The sequence below is a fragment of the Hypanus sabinus genome, chromosome 3, assembly GCF_030144855.1.
Source record: "Hypanus sabinus isolate sHypSab1 chromosome 3, sHypSab1.hap1, whole genome shotgun sequence".
In the NCBI taxonomy this organism is placed as follows: domain Eukaryota; kingdom Metazoa; phylum Chordata; class Chondrichthyes; order Myliobatiformes; family Dasyatidae; genus Hypanus; species Hypanus sabinus.
In genome coordinates this window covers 97,449,167-97,476,830 of record NC_082708.1, presented here as the reverse complement: position 1 = coordinate 97,476,830, position 27,664 = coordinate 97,449,167, and the positions used below count along the sequence as shown (strand labels likewise).

Sequence of the window (27,664 nt, the reverse complement as noted above, 5' to 3'; positions counted from 1 at the left end):
ACCCTGTTGCAGCAGCCTCCAAAGAGAAAAGCTCAGAATGGTTTGGGGTGTAAAGAGCAGGTGCTTCTGTAAGGCTAGTTTTAGGATCTGATTCTGCCTTAGAGTGTTCTAGTTTCCATTCCCATGGAACACCTTTCTTCAAGAGCTCCATAAGTGGGAAAGCTTTGGGACAAACACAACAATGTGATCTCTATAATACCCCACCAAACCAAGAAATGACCTTAATCCCCTCACATCAGTGGGAAGAGGTAGTTTAGCCACAATGTTGTTTATCACACTCTCATCTCCCAGGGGTTCTAACCTCCCCGAGTAAATAACCTGCTGCCTCATGGTATGAGCCTTTTTATAATCCATCTCCTACAACAGTTGAAGTACTTCTTTAAGTAATTCATAAAGCTTCCGTCAGGTCTCTGTCTGTATCATCTACATATACCCCGGGGAGCAGCAAAGGCTTTCAGCACATTTGATGGAAAATGGAGGGTGAATTGAGCCAAAACTGAGCCAATACTCTTGTCCCTTCCAAGTGAAAGCAGATTTATATTGACACTCTCTTTTCAGCGCTGTGAATCACTTTGCACCATACAGAATTCTTCTTAATCATAGTCTTGGAACTTGTGGCTACAGTAGAGGTTGTTAAACGGGTAACTTCCTTCAATTCCTGGTAATTTATGGTGAGTGTCCAACCATCAGATTCTGAACTGGCCACATGGGTGAAGTATTTGTAGGTGCTATTTCTCACAAAACTTTGTGTTAGCAAACTGAATAATCTCAACATCTGCCTCTGCTTGTTTTGGAAATTTGTATTGCTTCTGGGCTTTTGGATCAGGGCCTTGTATACACTCGTCTCCTTGCAATCTGCCACAGTCACGTTTATGTTTGGCAAATACTGGCTGGCAACCTAAAATAATTTGTCTGGCCTCTGAGTCCTCTGTCACATCTTTTGCCTTCACCCACATCTCCCCAAGAGCACATATCCTGACATCATTCCGTCCAACCTGTTCTTTATCAAGAGTCACATCGATTAGTCCCTGCAGCCTGTAGATCACCCAGAGTCCTGTGGCTTTGTGCCTGAGTGTAACATTGAAGTTAGACACAGAAGGAAGCCAACTTCCATTCCTCTACTTCATCCAAACTGTGAATTATCCTGTGCTGCAGAGTGTGCTGAAAAAATTTGAGGATGGTCTCTCAGCCTACACTTCTCCTCGCAACTGTAGCATCCAACTGAGTCACGTCAAAAATGGATAGAATACCATGTCACAACAGGTCCCCCTGGCTGTGGTAGTTCCTGAACTCTTTCCTTTCCCATGACCACTATTCGGGCAGTGGCCACCACCTCTTGGAAAAATCTATGTGGAGGAGGGCCACTTCCCCAACCTCAGACACTAAATCACAACAATCTACATAACCATCATCATTAGTCCTCACTCCAAAAGTGCATATCACTCCTCTCTGAGCTGGGAGTTGACTTGACAAATTTTCGATCTGTTTTAAACACTTGGTGTGATCGCAGCCTTTCTTCTCAGCTGCTGATCTCTGCATGTCATTCATAGCAGTCCGTAAATCCTGACACTGACTTTTCTATTTTGCTAACTCGGTATTTCCCTTTCGACCCTCCTCTTCCATTTTTTCCTTTGCCATTTGTCACACACGCACACTGAGTCTGAAACGGACTCGTGTATCATATTTGCTTGACTTTGCTTTCATTTCCTTTTCTCTGTCTCTCGCCACAGCTCTTTTCTCTCTCTAACTCTTCCCTACACCTACACAATCTCTCTACCAGTTTCACAAGAGCAGCTTTTTTAATCCTTTGTCATTTCTTTGATTTATTGTCACTAACCTTTTCCCACAATGCATCCCTGAGGGTCCATGACCCACCACTCTCAGCCTTTCCTTGACACTCCTCATTGTCAGGCCATTTTCTTTGTATGTAACTGAACGTGATCTCTCAAATCCCCAACCCACCCCCAGGCTTCTTCTTGTCCTTTTTTTCTTTCCCCATTTTAATATTCTAACCTAGTGGGTGGTTCAACTCAAAGCTAGGGTCCCAGACCTCTATTTTTCTTTTCAAGCCCATCCAGGGACTCTAAACTGTTGACTATTATCAACTGATCTAGGTTGGGTAATTCACTGCACAACTCTTAATTAATCAAAGCTTGCACATAATTGTCTCTGCACAAACAACAATGTAACTATGTTGAGCCTTGACTGACAACTTAAAACAAAAATTCTACTCATTCCCTCTGTACCAATACTCATTCTGATCACTTCTCCAATTTATAACACTAAAGTAAGGGAACTCCTGTTGGACAAACAATTGATTCTCCTCCCAGCCCCTGGCATGGGGGGTCTCCGTTGCAATAGTCAGTCTCTAGAGTTCTCATTGCACCTTAATACCCTCCTTATCAGTTCAAATGTTGTGTTTTGACCTTCTTGGCTCTTGCCTATCTGGTTAATGTATCAGCTTCCCACTGGTTCTTGTCCAAGCCAACGACACTTTATTGCCCTTCTTCATGTGACAAAAGGAGATTAATGTTCCTTTGTTCTGAATTAGCCAGTTACCAGGCTCAAGTTACTCAGGTCAGACACAGTCTCCTCTGTTCATAAATGTTTATTCTCTATTGTACCAAAGAACATCTCATAAATAACTCTGTATTTGGAAATAGTCTCTAGTCCAGTAGATTAACAGGAGCATCACTTTAAAACACTTTGACATTGCTATTCCTGAGGAAAACCACCTCACAAGACAGCTCACAAAATGGAGGTTGCAGAGCAGCTTCACAAAATGGCAGCCTCCATTCCTTCAACCAATGGCAAGAACAAAGATAATTGGTTTGTCAACTTCCACTCTCCTTGACTCATTCAAGTTTGTTGTTCTTTTCCATATTTTATTTCCTTCATGGCCAATAGTGTTCTGGCAGTTTCTGTTAAAGAAGGTATCACATGGTCCCATTTCATCAGAATTTGTCTCTCAGCAGTAAGGAAACCATACCCTTCTCCACCAAAGAGATTGACAGAATCATGTCATTGGACATCCTTAATTAACACAACTCACACTCTGCTAATTAATGAGTTTTGCTGGAAATCCATGTTACATTTCCTGAGGGTTTTTCCAATTCGATCTCTGTTTCCAAACATGAGGAACCAGACAATCACAATGACAGCGTGTTAGCAGCTATACTTCTTGAAAGATTCAAAGCTTCATCTTATTATCAGAGTTTACATGTACAATACAATTCTGATATTTGTCTTCTCCAGATAGCTGAGAAATGGGAGTTGTTGAAAGAAAAGACATCAATTCCCTCCCCCCCGGCATAAAAAAGAAAATGAAACAAAACTTGCAAACCCGAAAATACCCCACCCCTCCCCCACAGAAAAAAGCAGCCACAATAATAATCCCCACCCCTCAATCACAGAAAAAACAGCCACAATAGTACAAATTCCCAACCCCTCCCCACAGAAAAACGCAGCAACAATAACAATCCCCGACCCCCTCACTCACAGAAACAACAGCGACAATAACAATCCCTGACCCCCTCACTCACAGAAAAAACAGCGACAATAACAATCCCCGACCCCCTCACTCACAGAAAAAACAGTCACAATAACAATCCCCGACCCCCTCACTCACAGAAAAAACAGCGACGGTAACAATCCCCGACCCCCTCACAGGAAAAACAGTCACTATAACCATCACCGACCCCCTCACTCACAGAAAAAACAGCGACAGTAACAATCCCCGACCCCCTCACTCACAGAAAAAACAGCGACAGTAACAATCCCCGACCCCCTCACTCACAGAAAAAACAACAACAATAACAATCCCTGACCCCCTCACTCACAGAAAAAACAGCGACAGTAACAATCCCTGACCCCCTCACTCACAGAAACAACAGCGACAATAACAATCCCCGACCCCCTCACTCACAGAAACAACAGTCACAATAGCAACACCGACCCCCTCCCCACAGAAAAGAGCAGTGACTGGCATTAAAACCTCCATTACTCCCCACACACAGATAAGTAACAGATCACACAGCTGCTAATTAACCACAAGAAAAAGGACACCAAAACACTGAGGAAGACTAGTAGAAAGTACGGTCCAATAGTCACACAAATCTCAGAATATCCAAAACAACTTCCACCTCTGTTGGGAGTGGTTGCTGACCAGGTCCTCATTAGGCATTTTGAGGAGATTTGAAATGACATCAATAACACGAGGTTAAACAGTATTTCTGGAGAGGGCAACACAAGGAGTATGTTTAAACTGTCAGAAATAGGGGAAGAGAACAGATATTTATGGTAAAGTGAAGATCCAGAGAAGACAAATTACATACATTGGCTTCAGTTAGGTGAGGCTGATGAAGGCCACTAATCTGTTCAATGTTGAACAGAAGAAAACTAATCTTGCTGAAAATCTGAAGTAAAGGCACAGTACCCTGCTCGTTTTAATGGCTAGCCAGGGCAGCTGTTGAAATAGAACAGGAGCCTGTATTAAATATGAAATGTATGCTCTTCAGTTGCTTTGGTGTTCCAGCTGCTGTTTCAAGCAAGCTTTGAGTGGACACCCCCAAGTTGCTCTCTGTCCTTCCTTCCTTCTTTTCTTCCTTTCCTCCCTCTCCTTCTCCCCTCCTCACTTCCTCCTCTCCTCCCTTCCTTCCTCCCACCCCTCCCTCCTCCCTTCCTCCCTATCCCACCATCCTTAGCCACCCTCCATCAGTTGGGGGTAAATTTTGGAAGGTACAGTCGGCCCTCCTTATCCGCGGGGGATTGGTTCTGGGACCCTCCCCCGCGGATACCAAAAAATGCGGATGCTGAAATCCCTTTTTAACCTGTTACAGTGCAGTGGTCTTTAGGACCCAGCAGAACCCCAGACTTTATTTAACCTGTCTCAATGCGGTGGACTTTAGGAGCGGGTGCAGCTCTGAATCTGCAGTGTTTCTGTTCATGAAAATAATCATGATCATGATTGAAAATAAAGTGGAAGTAATAAAGCGATTGGAAAGAGGTGAAATGACATTGGTCATTGGAAAAGCATTAGGCTACAGTCGGTCAATGATCAGAACAATTTTAATGGAGCATGTGAAAGGCCCTGCCCCAACAAAAGCTACAATTATTACTAAGCAGCGCAGTGGTTTAATTATTGAAATACGTATGTTTCTTAAGTGTTTTATATGCATACAAAGGCAAAATATATACTATATACTAAGACAAACGTTTTACTAACTGACGCTAAGTAATACCAGATGTATCTATCCAGACTTCAAATCCGACTTAAAGACGGATTCAGGAACAAAACTCATTCATAATCTGGGGAGTGCCTGTACTTTTAAATCATCTCTAGATTACTTATAATGCCCAATACAATGTAAATGCTATGTAAATAGTTGTTATACTGTATTGTTTAGGGAATAATGACAAGAAAAAGTAGTCTGTACATGCTAAAACAATGAGTGCTGGAGAGAGAACTTCCGGGTTTTCCAGATCTGTGGTTGGTTGAATCTGTGCATGCGGAATCCGCGGATAAGGAGGGCCGACTGTATTCTGAAGACGGATCATATAAGAACTTGTAAAGACAGGGCCCGATAGGGATAGTCAACATGACTTTGTGCATGGAAGGTTGTGTTTTACCAATCCTATAGAGTTACCTGGAAAGATAATGAAAGAAAAGCAGTGGACCTTGTCTACATGGACTTTAGCAGGGAGTTTTGCAAAGTTCTGCATGGGAGGCTCATCCAGAAGTTTCAGTTGTTTGGCTTGTCAGGAGAAGCTTGAGAATGGTAGCCTCCCTGAGTGGAGTCCTGTGACTTGTGATGTGCTGCAGGAATCAGTGCTGGGTCCATTGTAGTTTGTCATCTACAAACCGTTTGTATATCAACAATCTGGTTGAAAATATGGTAAACTGGATCATTAAATTTGCCAATGTCATCAAGATTGGGGGTGTAGTGGACTATAGGAGCTTACAGTGCGATTTGGAGCTGCTGGAAAAATGTGCTGAAAAATGGCAGATAAAATTTAATGCAGATAAATATAAGGTGTTGTACTTTAAGAGGACAAACCAGGGTAGGACTTGCACGTAGACGAAAGGGCACTGAGAAGTGTGGTAAGACAAAGGAATCTGGGAATACAGATCTATGATTCCTTGAAAGTAATGTCATAAGACATAGGAACAGAATTAGGCCATTCAGCCCATCGAGTCTGCTCTGCCATTCCACCATGGCTGATCCCAGATCCCACTCAAACCCATACACCTGCCTTCTCACCATATCCTTTGATGCTCCGACCCATCAGCAAATTGTCAACTTCCGCTTTAAATATACCAACAGGCCTGGCCTCCACCACAGTCTGTGGCAGAGAATTCCACAGATTCGCTACCCTCCGGCTAAAAAAATTCCTCCTTACCTCTGTTCTAAATGTCGCCCCTCGGTTTTGAGGCTGAGCCCTCTAGTTCTGGATACCACCACCAGAGAAAGCATCCTCTCCACATCCACCTTATTTAGTCCTTTCAACAATCTTCTAAATTCCAGTGAGCACAGACCCAAAGCTGCCAAATGTGCCTCATATGTTAACCCCTTCATTCCCGGAATCATCTTGGTGACCCTCCTCTGGACTCTCTCTAATGATAACACATCCTTTCTGAGATATGGGGTCCAAAACCACTGACAATATTCCAAGTGTGGTCAGCATTATCTCCTTGGTTTCATATTCCATTCTTGAAAAAAATGCCAACATTGCTTTTGCCTTCACAGACTCAACCTGTAAATTAATCTTCTGGGAGTTCTGCACGAGGACTCCTAACTCCCTCTGCACCTCTGATCTTTGAATCTTCTCCCCATTTAGATAATAGTCTGCGCTATTATTCCTTTTACCAAAATGCATCATCATATATTTCCCAACACTATTCCATATGCCACCTTTATGCCCATTCTTCCAATTTGTCTAAGATCTGCTTCCTCAGCACTACCTACCCCTCCACCTATCTTCATATCATCCACAAGCTTTGCTACAAAGCCATCAATTCCATTATCTAAATCACTGACAAACAATGTGGAAAGTAGTGGTCCCAATACTGACCCCTGAGGAACTACTAGTCACTGGCAGTCTACCAGAAAAGGCCCCCTTTATTCCCACTGGCTGCCTCCTGCCTGTCAGCCACTCCTCATTCCATGCCAGTATCTTTCCTGTAATGCCATAGGATATTATCTTGTTAAGCAGTCTCATGTGGCACCTTATCAAATGCCTTCTGAAAATCCAAGTAAATGACATCCACTGCCTTTTCTTTGTCCACCGTACTTGTTACTTCCTCAAAGAATTCCTCAGATTTGTCAGGCAAGATTTCCCTTTACAGAAACCATGCTGGCTTTGACTTATTTCATCATTAGTCTCCAAATACCCTGAGACCTCATCCTTAATAATAGATTCCAACACTTCCCCAGCCATTGAGGTTAGGCTAACTGGCCTAAAATTCCCTCTCTTTTGTCTTCCTCCCTTCTTAAAGAGTGGAGTGACATTTGCAATTTTCCAGTCCTCTGGAACCATGCTAGAACCAAGTGATTCTTGAAAGATCATGACCAATGCATCCATTATCTCTTCAGCAACCTCTTTCGGGGCTCTGGGATTTAGTCCATCTGGTCCAGGTCACTTATCGACCTTAAGACTTTTCAGTTTGCCTAGCACTTTTTCCTTTGTAATAGCAATGGCACTCACCCCTGCTTCCTGACGCAGAGAGGTTAGAGTCTTATGCAGTAGAGGTTAGAGAGGCTGGGCTTGTACACACTGGAATTAAGGAGATTGAGAGGGGATCTGATTGCAACATATAAGATTATTAAGGGATTGGACAAGAAAGAGGCAGGAAATATGTTCCAGATGCTGGGAGAGTCCAGTACCGGAGGGCATGGTTTGAGAATAAGGGGTAGGTCATTTAGGACAGATTTAAGGAAAAACTTCTTCTCCCAGAGAGTTGTGGGGGTCTGGAATGCACTGCCTCGGAAGGCCAATTCTCTGGATGCTTTCAAGAAGGAGCTAGATAGGTATCTTATGGTTAGGGGAATCAAGGGATATGGGGACAAGGCAGGAACCAGGTATTGATAGTAGATGATCAGCTATGATCTCAAAATGGTGGTGCAGGCTCGAAGGGCCGAATGGTTTACTTCTGCACCTATTGTCTATTGTTTGACACTCACAGACTTCTGGGACACTTAGGTCTTCCATAGTTAAGTTCATCTGCCATTTCTTTGTCCCCCATTACTACCTCACCTGCATCATTTTTCAGTGGTCCAATATCAACTCTCACCTCCCTTTTACTCTTTATATAAGTGGAAAAAACTTCTAGTATCCTGCTTTATATTATCGGCTAGTTTGCCCTCATATTTCAATTTATCCCTTCTTATAGCTTTTTTATTTGCCTTTTGATGGATTTTAAATGTTTTTCAATCATCTAACTTCCCACTCACTTTTGCTACCTTATATGCCCTATCCTTGGCTTTAATGCAGTCGTTAACTTCTCTTGTCAGCCATGGTTGCTTAACCCTGCCATTTGAGAACAACTACTTCTGTGGGACATATCTATCCTGCACCTTGTGAACTATTCCCAGAAACTTCAGCCATCTCTACTCTGCCATCATCCCCGCCAGTATCCTCCTCCAATCCACCTGAGCAATTTCCTCTCTCATGACTCTTAATTCCCTTTATTCCGCTGTGATACTGATACATGTGACTTCTGCTTCTCCCTCTCAAATTGCAGTATGAATTCAACCATATTATGATCACTTCCTCCTGAGAGTTCCTTTGCATTAAGCTCCTTAATAATATCTGGGTTATTACACAACACCCAATCTAAGATGGCCTTTCCCCAAACTGCTCTAAAAAGCCATCTCATTGGCATTCAACATATTGCCTCTCTTGCGATCCAACGCCAACCTTGATTTTGCCAATCTCCTTGCATATTGAAATCTCCCATTGCAATTGTGACATTACCCTTATTACATGTCCATTCCAGCTCCCTTTGCAATCTCAACCCCACATCTTGGCTACTTTTTGGAGGAGAGAGAGTTTTTGACACGTTGGCTCTCCTAAGATGAAGTATTGAGTACAGGATTTGGGATGCTATGTTGAAGTTGTATAAGATGTTGGTGAGGCTGAATTTGGAGCATTGTGTACTGTCTGGTTACCTACCTACAGGAAAGATATCAATAAGATTGAAAAGAGTGCAGAGAAAATAAGAGGATTTTGTCAGGACTTGAGGACTTAGCTATAGGCAAAGGTTAAATAGGTTAAGACGTAATTACCGGGGGTGTAGAAGAATGACTGCAGTTTTGATAGAGATATTCAAAATTGTGAGGGGTATAGGTAGGGTAAATGCAAACAGGCTTTCATCAACTGCTATTGGATGAGACCAGAACTAGAGTTTATTAGTTAAGGGTGGAACTGCCAGTCAAGGAATGAACTGCCAGCAGAAGTGGTGGATGTGGGTTTGTTTGCAATATTCAAGAGAAGTTTATGGATGGAAGGCCGTGGTCCAAGTGCAGGTCTCTGGAACTAGGCGCAATACTGGTTCAGCATGGAACAGACAGGACAAGGGCCTGTTTCTGTCTTGACCATCATCCCTGAAATGAGTCTGAAAGGGGATCAGCTTGATCCTCTTGTTACCTGATAACCTTGTCCAACTCATTATCCACAGATAAAGTGTGCTGCTCATTTTTTTTTACGAATTTGATTTGTCCTAACTCGTTGATTGCCTCATTGGTCTCTTCATAATCCTGGTCACTGAGTGTTTCCTCATCTAGGATTTTAACCGTGTGACTTTGCTTGTGTTATTTTATTTCTCTTATTTCCTCATCGACATATCCCCTATTCTTTGTTTTTATCCTTAAATGTCCAACTTCTTTTTTCTATGATAAAACAATTTTAAAACTAGTTTCTAGTTTCACTTACCTCATTGCCCATTCTTGAAAGAGGATCAAGTTTAAAAAGAGCTGCTGTTGTCTGGATCGTAGACACATGCATGTCATTTAATGAAAGGGGCTCTTTAAAGAATGTGTGCCACACAGGAATACAGTTGTTATTTCACACACTGTACTCTTGTTTTATTTGCCCTCATATTTTATTATTCATACACCTGAATAATTTATTGACACTTATTCACACAGGATATCAAGCAAGTGATGGCACTCATACAAAAAAGGAAAAATCCTCGTTGTCATTCAATAGAAAGGTCTGCTACAAAGCATAGAGGTGGCTTAAAGACCCAGGTCTAAGGGCACATGAAATCAAAGAGAAGTCACAGTGCCACAGTATACAAAGCAAGCTTATTAATGATTAATGCCAGAATGCAGTAATCCTCCAAGAGGACCACAGTCTTCTTTTTCATGGTTTGGAGACTTGTGTGCCTCAGTAACCCAGAGAGCTATACTGACTGGAGTCAGGGCTTTGTGCTTTGGCTTTTGGTAAGGTCACCCATGCCAAACAGGTCAAAGGGTAGAGACCAGACTAAGAATGCTCCACCAGACCTTCAGGTTTGTGGGTTCAGCTCCAGGCTAATAACTCTGACTGATAAAACAGAACTACTACAGAAACAATAATGAAGAATCCTTCTACATTTGAGTGTGATGGTATTCCTGATGGTACTCCAGCTGGGATTTGCATAACCGATAGTAGTGAAAACAGAGAGGAAGTTACTGGCATGATGAAGGAAGACCTGAACACTGCCAAAGATGGAGGACCTTCATTGCTTTCCTAAATGCCAGTGGCATAACGGGCAGGAAGTAATATGCAGTAATATTGTACTATTGAAACACTGATAAAATAATTACCCTTTTTGTTTCTGCAGCTGTATTTTTCTGTTGACCTTGGAAAGAAATGGGAGTTACTGCAGGAACGTGTCACAAAGGAGCGATTTTTTTGGTGAGAATCATATTATTTATCAGATTTCCAATGTGTTCAGTCACTCCATCAGCAGACGTTCCAAACTTTTTCAAATGAAAGCCCCACTTGCATGAGGTAAATTGTGCATCCTTCCCCACCCCCAAACCTTTCTGTTGAAGGTATTACTAGCAGTTGGGGAAGTTGCAGAGCTGCATATATTTTTATTTATCTGTGAACTTTCTACCTAAATTACTGTATTATTTTGCAGCACTCCCTATACCTGTCTAAGGAGATAATGCACCTGAGTTTGAGAACTACTGCTATAGGCAGGCAGGATGTCATGAAATGCAATCCCTCATTCAGTTCACGAGGGTTTTTGGAAGCAGTCTCTGTGTTTTTGTTTGAGATTTTGTATTTATATTAGATTAACTTGCTAACATTGAACATCAAAGCTAATGTGGAAAATCACCTCACATGATTCGTTTTTAGAAGTTGATCCTCTATCAATGCTTATTTGTTGTACCAGTTTTGGAAAGAAAATGAAGCTGGCCTGATGGCTACACTGTCCTATTTTTACCAAATTTATTGTTCTCAGTATCCACATGTTTTGCAATATGCAGGGAAAGAGTGTGGCATGGAGTGTGGGAGGCTGTGAACCTACTTTCATGTTTGGAGAATTGGGAGGTGCTAAGAAAGGTGGGTTCTATAAGGTGGGTTATAGAAATGGGACCAGCTTCAATGGAAATCACATATCAAACAACAGATTCACAGCCAGACAAGACAGAGCTCCTTTAACTTCTGCAGAAGTATACTTTGCATGTTTTGTGGAAGTCAGTTTCTGAGTTAGTGCCCTGTGCCACTTATAAGCCATGTCAGATCAAAATGGTTTGTCAGGATGATCATTGAACCAGGTGTGGAATTCCATTTTTGTCACTGCTCATCTTTGGCACTCACCATGCACAGACATATCCCACATGCAGCTTAACGACAACATCTGTCATGTCGTTGACATTTAACTTGCAGCACATAAAAAAAATTGCATTGCCAACTTCCTGCCCTCATAAGTTGCATAAAGCAGAGTACCAGTGGACCCTGAATTGTGAGTGGCTGCAGGATATCCTTGTTGCCCAGTTCTATACCTTAATTCAATTGACCCAATCCTGCTCTCTCTTTCTTTTTCTCTCTCAATCTCTCAGTCTCTCACTCACTCTTTTGTTCACTAGGTCTCTCACTTTATCACTCTTGCTCTCTCACCACCCTCCCACCTTCTCACCCCCTCTTTCACCCCTTTCCCTCCCTGCACCCTCCCCCTTCCTCCCTTCCCCCTTCACCTCTCTCCAACCCCTCTCTCCCTCCCCCCTCCCCCCTCCCACCCTCCTCCCTCCTCTCCTACCCCTCTCTCCCACCCCCTCACTCCCACCCCCCCTCTCCCACCCCCCTCTCCCACCCCTCTCTCCCACCCCTCTCTCCAACCCCTCTCTCCAACCCCTCTCTCCAACCCCTCTCTCCAACCCCTCTCTCCAACCCCTCTCTCCAACCCCTCTCTCCCACCCCTCTCTCCCACCCCTCTCTCCCACCCCTCTCTCCCACCCCTCTCTCCAACCCCTCTCTCCAACCCCTCTCTCCAACCCCTCTCTCCAACCCCTCTCTCCCACCCCTCTCTCCCACCCCTCTCTCCCACCCCTCTCTCCCACCCCTCTCTCCCACCCCTCTCTCCCACCCCTCTCTCCCACCCCTCTCTCCCACCCCTCTCTCCCACCCCCCCTCTCCCACCCCCCCTCTCCCACCCCCCCTCTCCCACCCCCCCTCTCCCACCCCCCCTCTCCCACCCCCCCTCTCCCACCCCCCCTCTCCCACCCCCCCTCTCCCCCCCTCTTCCCCCCCTTCCCAATGAAATAATGCCACGGGCCCCATGGTGGTGTAGTGTTGAGTGCAAAACACTTGCAGCTCGAGGGCATCAGAGTTTGGAGGCCAATTCCGACGTCATCTTTATATTCTCCTTGTGACTGTGTCTCCTTCAGGTGCTCCAGCTTCCTCCCAAAGTGCAAAGATGTACTGTCAGTAGGTTAATTGGTTGTTGTAGATTTCACGGCAATTAGGCTAGGGTTAAATTTGGGTTGCTGGGGGGTGTGGTTCAGAGAGCCAGAGAGGCCTATTCTGTACTGTATCTCAATAAATAACGAGTAGAAAATCTTTCCAGTGTGATCCTTCAAAGGCAATAATGGTCTAGAACAGGGATTGCCAACCTTTATGCCATGGACCCCTATCATTCACCGAGGGGTCTGTGGAGCCCAGGTTGGGACCCCTCCCGCTCTAGTACAGTAAACAAATAAAGGATCTAGTGCTTTAGACAGACCTATTGCAGGAAAGTGGAATTGGTGTAGATGGCAAAAGGTTCCACACCATGACTCTGTACGGGTAATGTAACTGTGGAAGTCCTCTGTTTTTCATGAATCAAACAGAAAGTGAATACAGATTAAATTGTGATGGTGGTCCAACTCCTGTTGCATGAAGTACCAGCAATTGAGAGCTTGCATTTTTGGGATTACAGCATAAATTGGATATTAAAAGCTTGCTTAGCAATTGACATCGAATTATTGATAACTAAAACCTTACATAATTCTAGTTGATTAATCCATTGGAGAGGAGGGTCAGTGAGTTGCTTGAATGACAGTGGGATAACTGCTGAAGGAGAAACATTAGATGAAGAACCATCCTCCCACCAAGAGATCCAGGACTGTATACCTCTTTAGAGGAAAATCTGGGGCATGAAATCATGTAGGATGACTGGGGGCCATACTATGGTTGTTAACTCTTTGAAACTTCCCATGCAGACAAATTCCACAACTCTTTATTCCTCTCCAGTACCTTCATCACTTTTTTTCTGACCCACTTGCCCAAGGAAACCAATTCTCTCTCCATTTTGTGGCGTGCATTCGTTGCACGTTGACAGATGAGAAAAGCTCGTTTATCTCAACTGGCGTCTTTATTGCGACAAGCACGAAAACAGACCGGGCACGGGGAGAGAACCCACTCAGGCACGTACAGACGGGATGTGATTATTACACACCTCGGCTATGGTCAGGGAGACCCACAAACACGCATGTGAATATCTGTAACAATAAATGAACTTGAACCTGTCACAAAAGCATTTTAAAGCAAGAACAATAAATCACACTGGCCTCTGGGAATACTGAGTCGGGCTATTGACCATGCCACACCCCTCCCCACCCCTGGAGTGCAACACTACCCCCATCTGAGGGGTCAGACATCCACAGTGACCCCAGAGTCCCCAACAAAGTCCAAAGGTGCAGGTTGTGGTCAACACCACCATCTGGGCGCTGTGGAGTATCTGTAGCAACCCTTCCCCTCCAGTGGGAGGCATTGTTTGATGAGGCAGGAGGCAGGGCACTCGGAGTGTCACTTCCTTCCTTCAGCCTCACTGGGTCAGTGGTGGCCAAGGGCTGGCATGGTGCCAGCCGGTCCTGGTACAGCATGACTACCTTCCACTGCTCAGGCACCCATAACATAGGCACCAATGTATACCACATTGGAGGTGCACTCCAGGCCCCTTCCAACGGCTTCCAAACTTGGGGGGGTGGTCGTCTCTTCTTCTGGGTGGGGCAGTAGACCCGTACTGGGGCCCTCACCAGGTACTCCTGCATTGGCACCCTAGACTTTCAAGGGCTGCATGGATCATAGCAGTGCACGAGCAGCTCCATGTCCTGCCTATACCCAGGCCAGTAGAAGCGTTTGTGAAGCTTGTCCAGCATCTTTGCGATCCTGAAATGTCTGCCCCTCCCCCAGCCCGTGCACTGTGGCACGGAACCTCCGGGGGCCCCCAGCTGCAGGAGATGTCTGTTGCTGTTAGAAAACTGCCTGTCGCACATCTCCAGCGTGCCCCACTGAGAGAATAGGGCTTTGGTCTCTGAACCCGGAACAGAGACCTCTTCTCACTCTGGCTGTTGTCCCACGCTCAGCCATCCCATGGAGCCGGCACGGGATCATCCGCCTGCTCACTACCTCACCGCCGGCTGCCAGCTGAAATGCCGTCACCACCGCTTACCCCTATTCCACTGTGTAATGCTGGCCCACGGCGAGGTGGCGGGTCACTGTGAGACCCCACCCGGGTCCGCTTCTTGGAGATGCCCTGCCGGAGGATCACAGCTTCAGTGCTGAGGTAGAGTGTTGCCCCTGACAGCTGGTCCAGGCCAAGGATGCAGGACTCTTGGATGTCAGTGAGCCTCACCTCGTGCTCCGCTGCGTTTCTCCCCACTGCGATGCACAGCCTCCTCTTCCCTCTCATCGCCGCACAGTCGCCAGTGACTGTAGCCAACTGGACCACCGTCATTGTCCACCAAGGCAGGGTGGCTGGTCCGTGTTGGGGAGAACACCAGGACGGATGACGGTGATGGTTGACCCCGTGTCCACCAACGCACGGCATCTGATACCCTCCACCACACAGTACACGTATAAGCCTCGTTCTTCACCCAAACAGCTCCCCTGGAAGGGCGACAATGGAGGAGTTCTGCTGGAGGGCTTGGGCAGGGTGGTCTGCTTGGCATTTCCCGATGGCTGCGCTGGGCTATGGCACTGGGCAGTCCTTGGCCAAATGCCCTGTTTCGATGATCAGAGATCGCTCCATGGCATGTGATGGGGCTGGCACGGAGCTGGTCAGACACTGCACAGGCTCCCCCTCGTCAGCTTCCTCCTCTGCATTGGTGACACAAGCCTGGGCTCATGGCATGAGGGGCAATGCTGGAACACCCTGGGGTCTAAAATTGCTTCTGCTCTTTCCGCCTCTGCCAGTGATGATGGTGATGTCAGGTGTGGAGGCCAAGCTCTTCCTGGGACGCGGGAGGGAACCAGGGGTAGCTGTGCCGAGCACAGCGGCTGAAATCTGCTGCGAATGCCTCCAGGTTTCCCCACATGGTGCCGTCTGCTGCCCACTTCTTCCATTATTGCTTCCTCCAGTGATCTCCGCTCGAAACGCCGCTCCAGCACCCTGACGAGGTCCCTGTAGTCACGCTGCTCAGCCCGCGATAGATCGAGGATGGCCCACAGGGCATTCCCCTCCAGTGCCAGGGCAAGGGGCACCGCCATCTCAGTGGGCACCACCTGTGTGCCACGCAGCAAGTTTGACTTACACCAGTGCCCCCATGGCTGCGGAGTCTTGGGTTTCCTGATGCCGGCTAAGAGGGAGACGGATGGTGCGCTCCATCCTACTCCCCAGTGTGGGGAGTCTGGGTAAGCCCACCCTGTTGGGTTCCCTGGGAAGGCATGATGCTTGGTTCCCAGCTCCTCCCTCCGGGTTGGCATCCTAACTTAGGGAGCCCAGTTTGGAGGTGTGGGAGAGCCATACTGTTTGGTCTTTCGGCTTTACTCCTCGTGTCTTAGGGTGCTCTATCTGACGTCGTAACCCTTCAATTTCACCATTGATTTCTAATCCCACTCTTGACACCAGTGTGGTGAGCATTCGGTCCCTGATGACTGACGAGAAAGCTCATTTATCTTCATTGCAACCAACACAAAAAACAGACTGGGCGCTTTGACCCGGGGAGAGAACCCACTCAGTCACATACTAACAGGGGAGGTGATTATTAACCATCTGGGTTACAGTCAGGGAGACCCACAAACACCAATGCAAATAGAATTTAGAATTCATTTAAATATTACATCCAACGTGAGGAAGTAAAAATCTTTGCGTTATGATTCTTGCAATGTAAAAGACTAATGGCTTGTAGAAAGAAGCTGCCCTGTAGCCTGTTGGTCCTGGCATTAATGCTGCAGTACCCTTTGCCAGACGGAAGCAGCTGAAACAGTTTATGGTTGGGGTGACTGGTGACCCCGATGATCTCCCAGGCCTTCTTTACACATCTGCTGCTGTAAGTGTCCTCAGTGGAGGGAAGTTCACATCCACAGATGCGCTGGGCTGTCTGTACCACTCTCTGCAGTGCTCAGCGATGAAGGTTGGCGCAGCTCCTGTACCAGGTGAAGATACAGCCAGTCAGCATGTTCTCGATGGTGCCTCTGTAGAAAGTCTTGAGAATTTGAGGGCCCATGCCGAACTTCTTCAGTCACCTGAGGTGGAAGAGACGCTATTGTGCTTTTTTTTTTAACCACAAAGTCGATGTGTACAGTCCAGGTGAGATCATTGGTGATGTATATACCGAGGAGCTCACCCTCTCAAATGCAGACCCATTGATGTTGATTGAGCCGAGCCTATCTTGGTTCCTTCCACAATTCACAATCAGCTCTTTTGTCATTTGGGCATTGAGGGAGAGGTTGTTATCCTGCCACCACTGTGTCAGAGTGGTAACCTCTCGTCTGTGGCCTGTCTCATTAGCACTAGAAATAAGGCCGATCAATGTCATGTCATCGGCGAATTTGATCAGCAGGTTGGAGCTGTGTGTGGCAACACAGTTGTGGGTGTAAAGGGAGCAGAGCAGGGGACTCGACACAGTGCTGGGGGGCACCTGTGTTGAGGATCAGAGGGGCAGAGGTGAGGGAGCCCATCCTTACCACCTGATACGAAGTCTAGGATCCAGCTGCACAAGGCGTGGAGCAGGCTGAGGTCTCTGAGCTTCCTGTCAAGTCCAGAGGCAATTATGGTGTTGAATGCTGAACTGTAGTCCAGGAACAGCATTCTCACGTATGCAAACCTCTTCTCCAGGTGAGTGAGGACGGTGTGTAGTGCTGTGGTGTCGTTGATTCCATCTGTAGGCAAATTGTAGGAGTACAGTATGGGTGGTAGCATGCTGCAGATGTAGTCTTTAACCAGCCTCTCAAAGCATTTGCTTATTATTGAGGTGAATGCGACAGGCACCAGTCGATCAGGCATGGCACCTTGGTTTTCTTACCAAAGTAGCAGTTAGAGTCTGGAGTTACAAGGGGGATGGTCAGAGTGAACACAAATGAAATAAATGGGTTTTATGAATAGTGGATAGTTTCATGGTCACAATTACTGATAATCACTTTATTTAAAATTCCAGATGTAATTAATTGATTGAATTTAAGTTCTTCAACAATCACAGTGTGATTGGAATTCCTGTTTTCAAGCCTTGAGCTGGTCTTGCAAGTAGAAATGGGAGGAGTTTCTCTCTCCCTTAGTCAACTGAAAGTCTGAAATTTCAGAATCAAAACTTAACCAAACCAAACCCTCTATTTTGGACATGTTAGCTTCTGGCTTTGCTATAGATGGGATTATGAAGCCAGCAATGAAACTGTCCTCAACAGGAGGTAATTATTTCATCTTCTCAATGATTTATCGTCAAGATGATGCCTGCGTACATCACTCCTTCGATCGACATCTTCTGGATAGATCATGAAGCCGTATATCACACTTCTTTTACGTCTTTTACATTTGTTTTTCATCTTGGATGTGATTCTGGAACTGGTGGAGCCTGCGATTTGCAGATTGGAAATGGTTGGTGATTCTCTGAGGAGATTCCGGGAAGCAGAGTCAGCAAGCAGAAATCCTGTGGCGAGAAAGCTGTGAACAAAAACTGGGTGGAGGTAGAACATTCAGGTCCTGCTGTTAAATTTGAGCCTTCCCATTAATGACATTACCCTCTCAATTTCCCTGCCTGTCTCCCTGGAAGTACTGAGACCCTTGTCTTTTAAGTGTTGATTTAGACACCAGACTGTTTGAAGGATGTGATGTTGCAGAGGCTGCAGAGGAGAATCACCAGAATGGAACATTTCAGTTGTGAGGGGAGACTGTATTGGCCGAGCTGATTTTCTCTGTAACAGAGTGTCGGGAAGTCACATTACAGATATGTGCAAGACATTAGTGAAACTGTACCTGGAGGAGTTGTGTGCAGTTCCGGCCACCATACTAAAGGAAGGATGTGACTAAGTTAGAAAGGCTGCAGCAATGATTCACAAGGAGGTTTCCTGGATTGGACGGCTTGAGTGATCAGGAAAGATTGGTTGAGCTCAGCTGTTAACCCCTGGAGCAAAGGAAGATGAGAAGTGACCTTATTAGGGCAGGGCTTCCCAACCTGGGGTCGATGGACTCCTCCATTAATGGTGGGCTTCCATGGCATAAAAAGGTCGGGGACTCCTGTTATAAGGGTTTATAAAACCATGAGTGGCATTGGGTACAGGTATGATGGATTATCACAGTCTTTGCCCTGGGGTGAGGAGGCTAATGTGGGGTGGGGGAGGAGGGGGAAGAATTAAAGAAGACCTGAGAGGCCAGATTTTCACCTAGGGTCCTTTTCATAAGTTGGAAATAAAGAAAAATCAGTCTGTAGGGGATGATCACAGAAGCAGCCATGATGGGTGAGTGAGCAGGACTGAGAAGAGGGCTCACCAGCAAAGACTATGAGTGAGCAAGTTAATCTGCTTATGTTCCCGCAGCCCTGCTCAGCTCAGCTGCTGCAGCTCGGGAGCTGATGGTGGAGTGCGAAGAGAAGGCACTTTTCCCACCCAGCAGAAAATATTAGCAGCACAAATGACTCCAGCCCACTGTCAACCTGCTCCAACATTGACACTGTTTCTCTTCCCTCAGATGACAGATGACCTGCTGAGTATTTCCTGCTATTTCTGTTTTTGTTTTAGATTTCTAGATCAGCATTTTTATTCGTTTATATGTTTGTGACTTTTTGCAGTTTTATGCCACTCATCCCTGACTTAAGGAACATTGGCTAAATCACATAACTTTTCTGTTTAACTCCTAAAAGGAGACAACGATTAATGCTGGCTGACCCTGTTATGATTGGCAGCACGTCGTATAGAAGAGAGTGCAGCAAAAATTGAAATCCATAACTTTCTTTAACTGGTTTGTTTTGAAATAGTGCAGGGAGTAATAACCAGACAGATTATAAACTCTTTAGTTGAAGGAAAGTAAATGCAGGTATCTTGGAAGATAAATCTTCACAGGAATCTATGTAGTTATTTAAATGCACCCACTCTCATACCACTAATGATTGACACCTGTATCTCAGAATAGCTTACTTACTGCCAGGTTTGAAGCTTGAGAATTCAAATTCCATTCTTGCCTTGAGGACACAAATTTAAGAGGGTACTCCAATGCTGTTCTGAAAGAATTCCAGGTGATTATGAATACCATCTCTTCAAACACCACCCTATTTGCTCCCTTCTATTTTACGGCACAAATTTGAAGAAGAGTAGTGTGTTATTCCTGTTCTTCTAGGCCAATACTGATCTATTAGTCAAGATCACAGAGGCCCTGTCAAGATCACAGAACTTAGCCCAGGGCTGAGTTCATAGTCAGCTGACTCCCATATTCCTTTAAACTTCTGAGACCTGGATTAAATACGGCAGGTATATCAAAGAGATTCCAGAAATTCCAGCTCTGTTCCATTGGCAGAATAAGCAAACTAACATCAGTCTCGTGTCCAAGGCTAAAGCTTCTGACATCAAGGGTCTAATTAAACCCAATCAGCTCCAGTGGACAGTGGACATTTCCATTTTTCCCATCAAGGTCCTGAAATTGACTTTTTACTCTGATCTCCATGGTGGCAAGAGATTACAAGGAAGTCAACAGAGGAACTTAAAAGATGTTCTCTAAAGTTCCTGAAAAATTTTAAAAATATAATCTCATCCATTTGTGGCAATCGCTGGCCCAGAGTCAATCAAAATGTTCTGGGGTTTCGTTCGTTATGTGCCTTGTCTTATGATGTAGGTGATCATGGTCTTTCCTTGATCATGAATGTTCTTGGCAAATTTTTTCACAGTGGTTTACCATTGCCTTCTTCTGGAAGGACAGGTTACCCCTTTATCAATACTCTTCAGAGATTGTTTGCCTGGTGTCAGTGGTTGCATAACCAGGACTTGTGATATGTACCAGCTGCTCATATGACCATCTACCACCTGCCTCCGTGGCTTCATGTGACCCTGATCAGGGGACTAAGCAGGTGCTACACCTTGCACAAGGGTGATGTGCAAGCTAGCAGAGAGAAGGAGCATTTTACACCTCCTTCAGTAGAGACATCTCTCCACTCCACCACTAGGGATAGAAAAGGATGTAAATGAGGTGGGCAAGCAGCACCATTAATCACAGATAGTGTCATAGTTGCATAAAAGGAGGTTGTATGGCGAGGTCATCTGCTGAGTCAGTGGGGGTGGAAGTCCGAAACAGGAAAGGAACAGTCGCTCCATTGAGAGTATTCTTTAAGCCCCCCCTCCCCCCAATAACAAGGACACTGGTTTGTTGGCAGTTTTTGGAAAAGCACAGAAATAACGGGGTTTTTGTCATGTGTGACTTTAACTTCCCTAATGTTGACTGGCACCTTCTTAGTACAAGAGGCATAGATGAGACAGAATTTGTTAGAAGTGTCCAGGAAGGATTTTTGACATAATATGTGGACAAGCTAACTAGATGAGAGGCCATGCATGATGTTGCTAACCAAGATAAGAGTCCATGGTATTACAATAAGATGCTAACGTAGACAGAAGATTGGCTGACTGGTAGACGACAAAGAGTGGGAATAAAGAGGGCCTTCTGTGGTCAGCAGCCAGTCACTGGTGGTGTTCCACAGGGGTCAGTATTGCATCCACTACATTTCACATTATACGTTAATGATCTAGATAAGAGAATTGATGGCTTTGTGACTAAATTTATATCATTGAAAGATAGATGGAGGGGCTGGAGCAGCAAGTAGGGAGGTTGCAAAAGAACTTGGATAGATTAGGAGAATAGGCAAAGAAATGGCAAATGAAACCCAGCATAGGAAGGTGTATGGTAATGCACTTTGGTAGGATTAAAGGTGTAGATTAGTTTCTAAACTGGAAGTAAATTCAGAATCAGAGGTGCAAAGGACCTTGGGAGTCCGGATGCAGGATTTCCTAAAGGTTAAATTGCAGTTTAAGTTGGTACTAAGGAAGGTAAATGCAATGTAAAATTCATCTCAAAAGGACTAGAGTATAAAAGCACGAATGTAAGGCTGAGGCTTTATAAGGTATTAGTCAGATCATATTTGAAGTATTGTGAACAGTTTTGGGCCCATATTTAAGACAGGATGAGCTGACTTTGGAGTGTGTCTAGAGGAGGTTTGCAAGGATTATCCCTGGAATGGAAGCATAAGCCTATGAGGAGCATTCTATGGCTCTGGGCTTGTACTCTCTCGAGTTTAGAAGAATGGGAGATGGATCTCATTGAAACACCGAATATTGGAAGGTCCAGATAGAGTGGACATGGAGAGCCTAGGACCAGATAGCACAACCTTAGAATAAGACGTCTGTTTAGAACAAAGATGAATCTCTTTAGCAGAGGCTGGTGAGCCTAGAATTCATTGGTGCAGACATGAGTATATTGGGTGTAGTTCAAATGGAGGTTGATAAGTTCTTGATTAGTCATAGTTTCTGAGGTTATAAGGAGAAGGCAAGAGACTGGGATTGAGGGGATAAATAAATTCGCCATGATCAAATGGCAGAGAATGTTAGATGGGACAAATAGTTTAATTCTGTTCCTATATCTTGTGGCCATTCAGGATCTAGTACTAGGCAATGAACCTGGTCAAGTGACAGATCTTTTGGTGGGCGAGTGTTTTGGAGACAATGAACACAACTCTCTGACTTTTAGCATTGCTTTGGACAAGGGTAGGAGTAGATTGTACAGGAAAGTATTTAATTGGGGGAGGCCTAATTAGTCAAAAGGTTTAAGAAGCAAGGATCAGACAGGGTCTTGAGAGTTTTATGTCAGAGTACGCGAATTCCACATTTGTATCGTTGACCAACTCTGAACCCACATAGCAGGAGGTGATATTGAGCTGCCTTATTGAATCACTGCAATGCATTCGGTAGGGTACTCCCACAGTCCATTGGAGATATTTACATGCAGCGACGATGATGGAACAGTGGACCGTGAAGGTGGTTTCCCCACATGTATACAATCCTTGTCTTTATTGGTTATAAAGGCTGTGGATTGGACAGGTGGCTCAGAGTAGCTTATGAGAGTAACATCAATGACTGCAACAGGAAAAGAAACAACCAGTTCCCCTCTACCACCACCCTCCTCCGTCTCCATCTGGCAGCACTGATCCTCACTCTCACCTGTTTTTCCTTCCACTCCTCCCAGTTTCTTCAAACTCAAGGGGTTGCTATGGGCACCCACATTGGCTAAGCACGGCCTGCGTTCTGTCTGTCTACTTGGAGCAGTCCATTGGTGATGCTTCCTAATTCTTCCTGCACTATGTTGATGACTACTTTGGTGCTGCTTCATGCACCCATGCTGATTTTGTGAATTACATCAGCATTGCCTCCTTCTTCCACTCTGCTCTTAATTCACTTGGTACATTTCTGACAAACCACTCTCCCCTTTCTCAATCTCTCAGTCTCCATCTCTGGAGGCAAACTGTCCACCAACATCGTTTATAAACCTACCGGTTCCCACTCTGGTGAAAACGTTGTTTTCTTTTCTCAGTTCATTTGTCTCCAAATGAGGCTTTTCTTTCCAGGACTTTAGAGATGTCTTTCTTCTTCAATGAATATGGTTTCCATTCTTCCACCATTGATGCTGCTCTCACCCACCTCTCCTCCATTTCCCGGACACCTTCACTCACCCCGTCTTCCTGCTGCCTTAGCAGAGATAGAGTTTCTCTTGTCCTTACCTGCCACCCCAAGAGCCTCAGCGTTCACTGTGTCGAGCATCACTGCTCCATCTGCCAGAAGTGGAATTTACTGGTGGCTGCCCATTTTCATTCTGTTCCCCATTTCCAGTCTGATATTTCGGGTGGTAGCCGCCTTTTGCCACGACGAGGCCACTCTCAGGGTGGAGGAGCAACACCTCATATTCCATCTAGGTAGCCTCCAACCTGGTGGTATAAGCATAGTTATTTTTCCTCCAGTAATGTTTTCCCTTCCTCCTCTGTCTTCATCTATTCCCCACTCTGGCCTTGCTAACCCTTCTCCTCACCTGCCTATCTCCTCTCCAAGGTACCCCTCCTCCTTCCCCTTCTCCCATTACGCACTATGCTCTCCTATTATAGTCCTGCTCCAGCCCTTTACCTTGCCCACCCACTTGACTTCACCTATCACCTCCTAGCTAATCCTCCTTCACCTCTCCCCAAACCTTTTTTTTCTGGGGTCTTTTCCAGTCGTGAAGAAGGGTCTCAGCCTGAAACGTTGACTGTTGATTCATTTCATTAGATGCTGCCTGACCTGCTGAGTTCCTCCACCATTTTGTCTGTGTTGTTCTGGAGTTCAAGTGACTGTAGAATCTCTTGTGTTTAGCAGAAGAAGAATGTATAGAGTGGTGATTTGAGAACCAGTTGAATTGGCTGTACTTTCATGGATTGTGTTGCAGGTTTTTGAGTGTTGTGCTCATCCAGGAAAGTGAAAGGTACTATATTGCATTCCTGTCATGTCTTATGGATAAGGAAACAAATACAGCAGGCCTGAAGTACCTTCAGGGAAACCACCTTCCAATCTAGATTTGGATTTTCCCTGTGGTTATCTAATTGATCTTCTCGTCCTTTCTAACATCCGACTGCAACAGTTAAGGAGCCAGTGACAGTAATACCTTTGAATGCTGAGAATCTCACCTGGTCTGTCAACACCAGCTCTTTAGTAAAGAAAGCCCAGCAGCGTCTCTACTTTTTGTGAAGGGTGGAAGTCCATCTCCCACCCCCCATCCTCATCACATTCTACAGGGGTTGTATTGAGAGCATCCTGAGCAGCTGCATCACTGCCTGGTTCGGAAATTGCACCCTCTTGGATCGCAAGGCCCTGCAGCGGATAGTGAGGTCAGCTGAAAAGATCATCGGGGTCTCTCTTCCTGCCATCACGGACATTTACACTACACGTTGCATCCGCAAAGGAATCAGCATTATGAAGGACCCCATGCACCCCTCATACAATCTCTTTTCCCTCCTGCCGTCTTGGAAAAGGCTCCGAAGCATTCGGGCTCTCACGAACAGACTATATAACAGTTTCTTCCCCCAAGCTATCAGACTCCTCAATACCCGAAGCCTGGACTGACACCTTGCCCTACTGTCCTGTTTATTATTTATTGTAATGCCTGCACTGTTTTTGTGCACTTTATGCAGTCCAGTGTAGGTCTGTAGTCTAGTATAGCTTTCTGTGTTTTTTTATTACGTAGTTCAATCTGGTTTTTTGTACTGTGTCATGTAAACCATTGTCCTGAAAAACATTGTCTCATTTTTACTATGCACTGTACCAGCAGTTATGGTCGAAATGACAATAAAAGTTGACTTGACTTGGAACTAAAGTGTTGCAAATGTCACTTGCCTGTTATCAGCCCGTGACTGTTATCTAGGTTTGCTGCATGTAGACATGGGCTGAATCATTTGTTGTGGAGTCATGAAAGGAACTGAACATTGTGCAGCAGGTAGTGAACTCTACCTGATGATAGAAGGAAGGTCATTGATGAAGCAGTTGAGAACATTGAGCCTCAGGTGTTGTTTCAAGCAATTCTTGCCATGATATTCTGAGGTTGGCATGATTTGCCTACCATTCTCATTTTTTATTTGTCAACAAAGGGTCTCAGCCTGAACGTGGACTGTACTTTTTTTCCGTAGATGCTGGTTGGCCTGCGGAGTTCCTCCAGCATTTTGTGTGTGATGCTCAGATTTCCAGCATCTGCACAATCTCTCATGTTTGTGACGGAACAACCATTGGCATTTCACTTTGTTCACGGCATGACTAACCATTATTGTTATCCTCTTCAAGCCCAATGACTTGAATTTTGCAGGAGATCCTTGACTCACTCAAATGCTGCTTTAATGTCAAGGGCAGTTAATATCATCTCGCCTCTGAAATTTAGGACTTTGATTATGTTTGTCCAAATATTGTGATGAAGTCTGATGACATATAAAACTGGCAATGGTGAGCAGGATACAAACAAATTAAGAGAATGTGTAGGCCATTTGGCTCTCTCACTTAAAAAGTGTGCAGTCTCAACTCCCCATTTTGGCTAATAAATAAATGCCTCTTGATAGCACTGTAAGTAGTTCCTGTCCTGATTTTGTTGATGTCGGAATGTAGACTGGTGTGTGTGGAGTCATTAGCTGGATTGGGTATTCGTACATTTTGTGAAAAGGGTATAACTGGGTAATTTTCCACATGGTTGGTTAAAATGCTTAAAAAAAGCACCATTTCCTCTTGTGTCATGTGAAAAAATATGTGCAGTCATAATTTAAAATATTTATAGTTTGAATGAAAATGTTGAGTAGATTAATACCAATACTAAGACAATGCAAATTGATTTGATACAAATATAATGTACATTCAAATAATATTAAGACACATTCTCAGGCTGCTTATTAATGTGTGTAAATTCCATGCAATCTTTTGCTTAGTCATTGCTGAATAAATATTGAATATATTGCTCTTAATATTCTGAGGTAGCATTTATAAATAGAAGTTTTATTTCTCATATAATTAAGATCACTGTTAAGTATTGCATTATGCAGCATATCCTCCCACTTAACCAATAAAGATATTTCCTAATGGTAAGCATCAGCCTGAATTCTTGACAACCTGGACTAAAAGAAATAGCATCTACAGAAAGTAAATTCATGGCTTGGCATAATATGGCCATCAGTCACTCAGCAAAAATGACACAGCTGGAGTTTTAAAATAGATTAAGTTTCTTGCCCATTGTCACGCAGATGATTTCACTATAGTGTAGAGCTGAAGTTTTCAAATTTTGATAATTTAGTCTAAGTTGTGTAAAATACATAGTGTTCATCGTGTAAGCATTACTTTAAAGAACAAATCAGATGAACAGAATGAGCAATATGAAATCTGTTTTACAAACTTTGTTTTCTGTTTAGAAAAGGGAAAAATCACAGCTATTTCTTCTTCCAGGTCTATTCCCGGAGTTGATAGTGATCCTGACTTAGTGCACATGGAAATTCAGGACAGCAGTGGAGGTAAAGACTGGCTAATCAATATCATCTGTATATTATTGGTGAAATAACTATATGCTGTATGATGTGTACAATGTCAAAACAAATATGATAATTACATATGATGAGTTTAATCACTGATTTATTAAAAAGTAAGCTTTGGAAGAGCAACAACATATTAATTTGCTTCAGTTAATTTTATTGGACATCATTGTGGGGGAGAGTCTTGAAATTACACAGCACAAAATATGTACAATAGTATATGAACAGAGCAGGTATAGGCACATTGCCTGCTGTGTTAATCACTCCTATATGGTCATGTTCAAATAGCTCAGTTTCAAGAGATTAATTTGATTGTGCAGTATAATATGGGGCTCTAGATCACTTTCATTGCCTGTGTGGTCCCAATGAATTTGCTAACTCAGCTGCCCAACCCAACAGCTTTATTAATCATCACTGTCATTTACAGTAGTCCCTCCATGCAGATTTGTTTTGAATCAGGGTGATTGATAGGGTAAAAAAGCATTTCTGCAGTCAAATTTCTAAGTATTTGCTTTTAGAAATGAACCAAATGCCACATTAGTATTATGAGTTCAATTCTGGTAGGGTCTCTCACTTCAGGTTGAAAAATGTGAAGGATAATGGAAAAATGGTCAGAACATGAGTTACAGCATTAACCAGGATAAGTCCTGGACTTTCCCAATTCCAGGATCAACACTGAAACCTCAAAGAGGTTGCTTGCTTGTCTTACACTGAGAAGCTGATGGCTCATTTATGAGATTTATATCACATGTGTCTTACAGCACTGCCTCTGATGACATCTCAATTTCAGTTCCAGACTGCCTGGAGAGCATCAGTACATTCCCTGACCTCCTTTGGACACAACAATGGGAAATGTATACTATATCCACTCTTTAATGAATACCAATAACATTTGATTATTGTTATTAATGACATGAAAATGT

The 27,664-nt window shown here is 44.5% G+C and overlaps 1 protein-coding gene across 4 annotated transcripts in view; it reads left to right on the top strand.

The window, feature by feature from the left end:
- sorcs2 (sortilin-related VPS10 domain containing receptor 2) overlaps positions 1 to 27,664 on the top strand; it is a 727,841-nt gene that overhangs the window by 505,528 nt on the left and 194,649 nt on the right. For all 4 annotated transcript variants that reach the window (XM_059964841.1, XM_059964844.1, XM_059964843.1 and 1 more), the window contains 2 exons: positions 10,826 to 10,899; positions 26,659 to 26,723. In XM_059964841.1, coding sequence (XP_059820824.1) covers positions 10,826 to 10,899; positions 26,659 to 26,723 — 139 coding nt within the window. The remainder of the gene's footprint in view (positions 1 to 10,825; positions 10,900 to 26,658; positions 26,724 to 27,664) is intronic.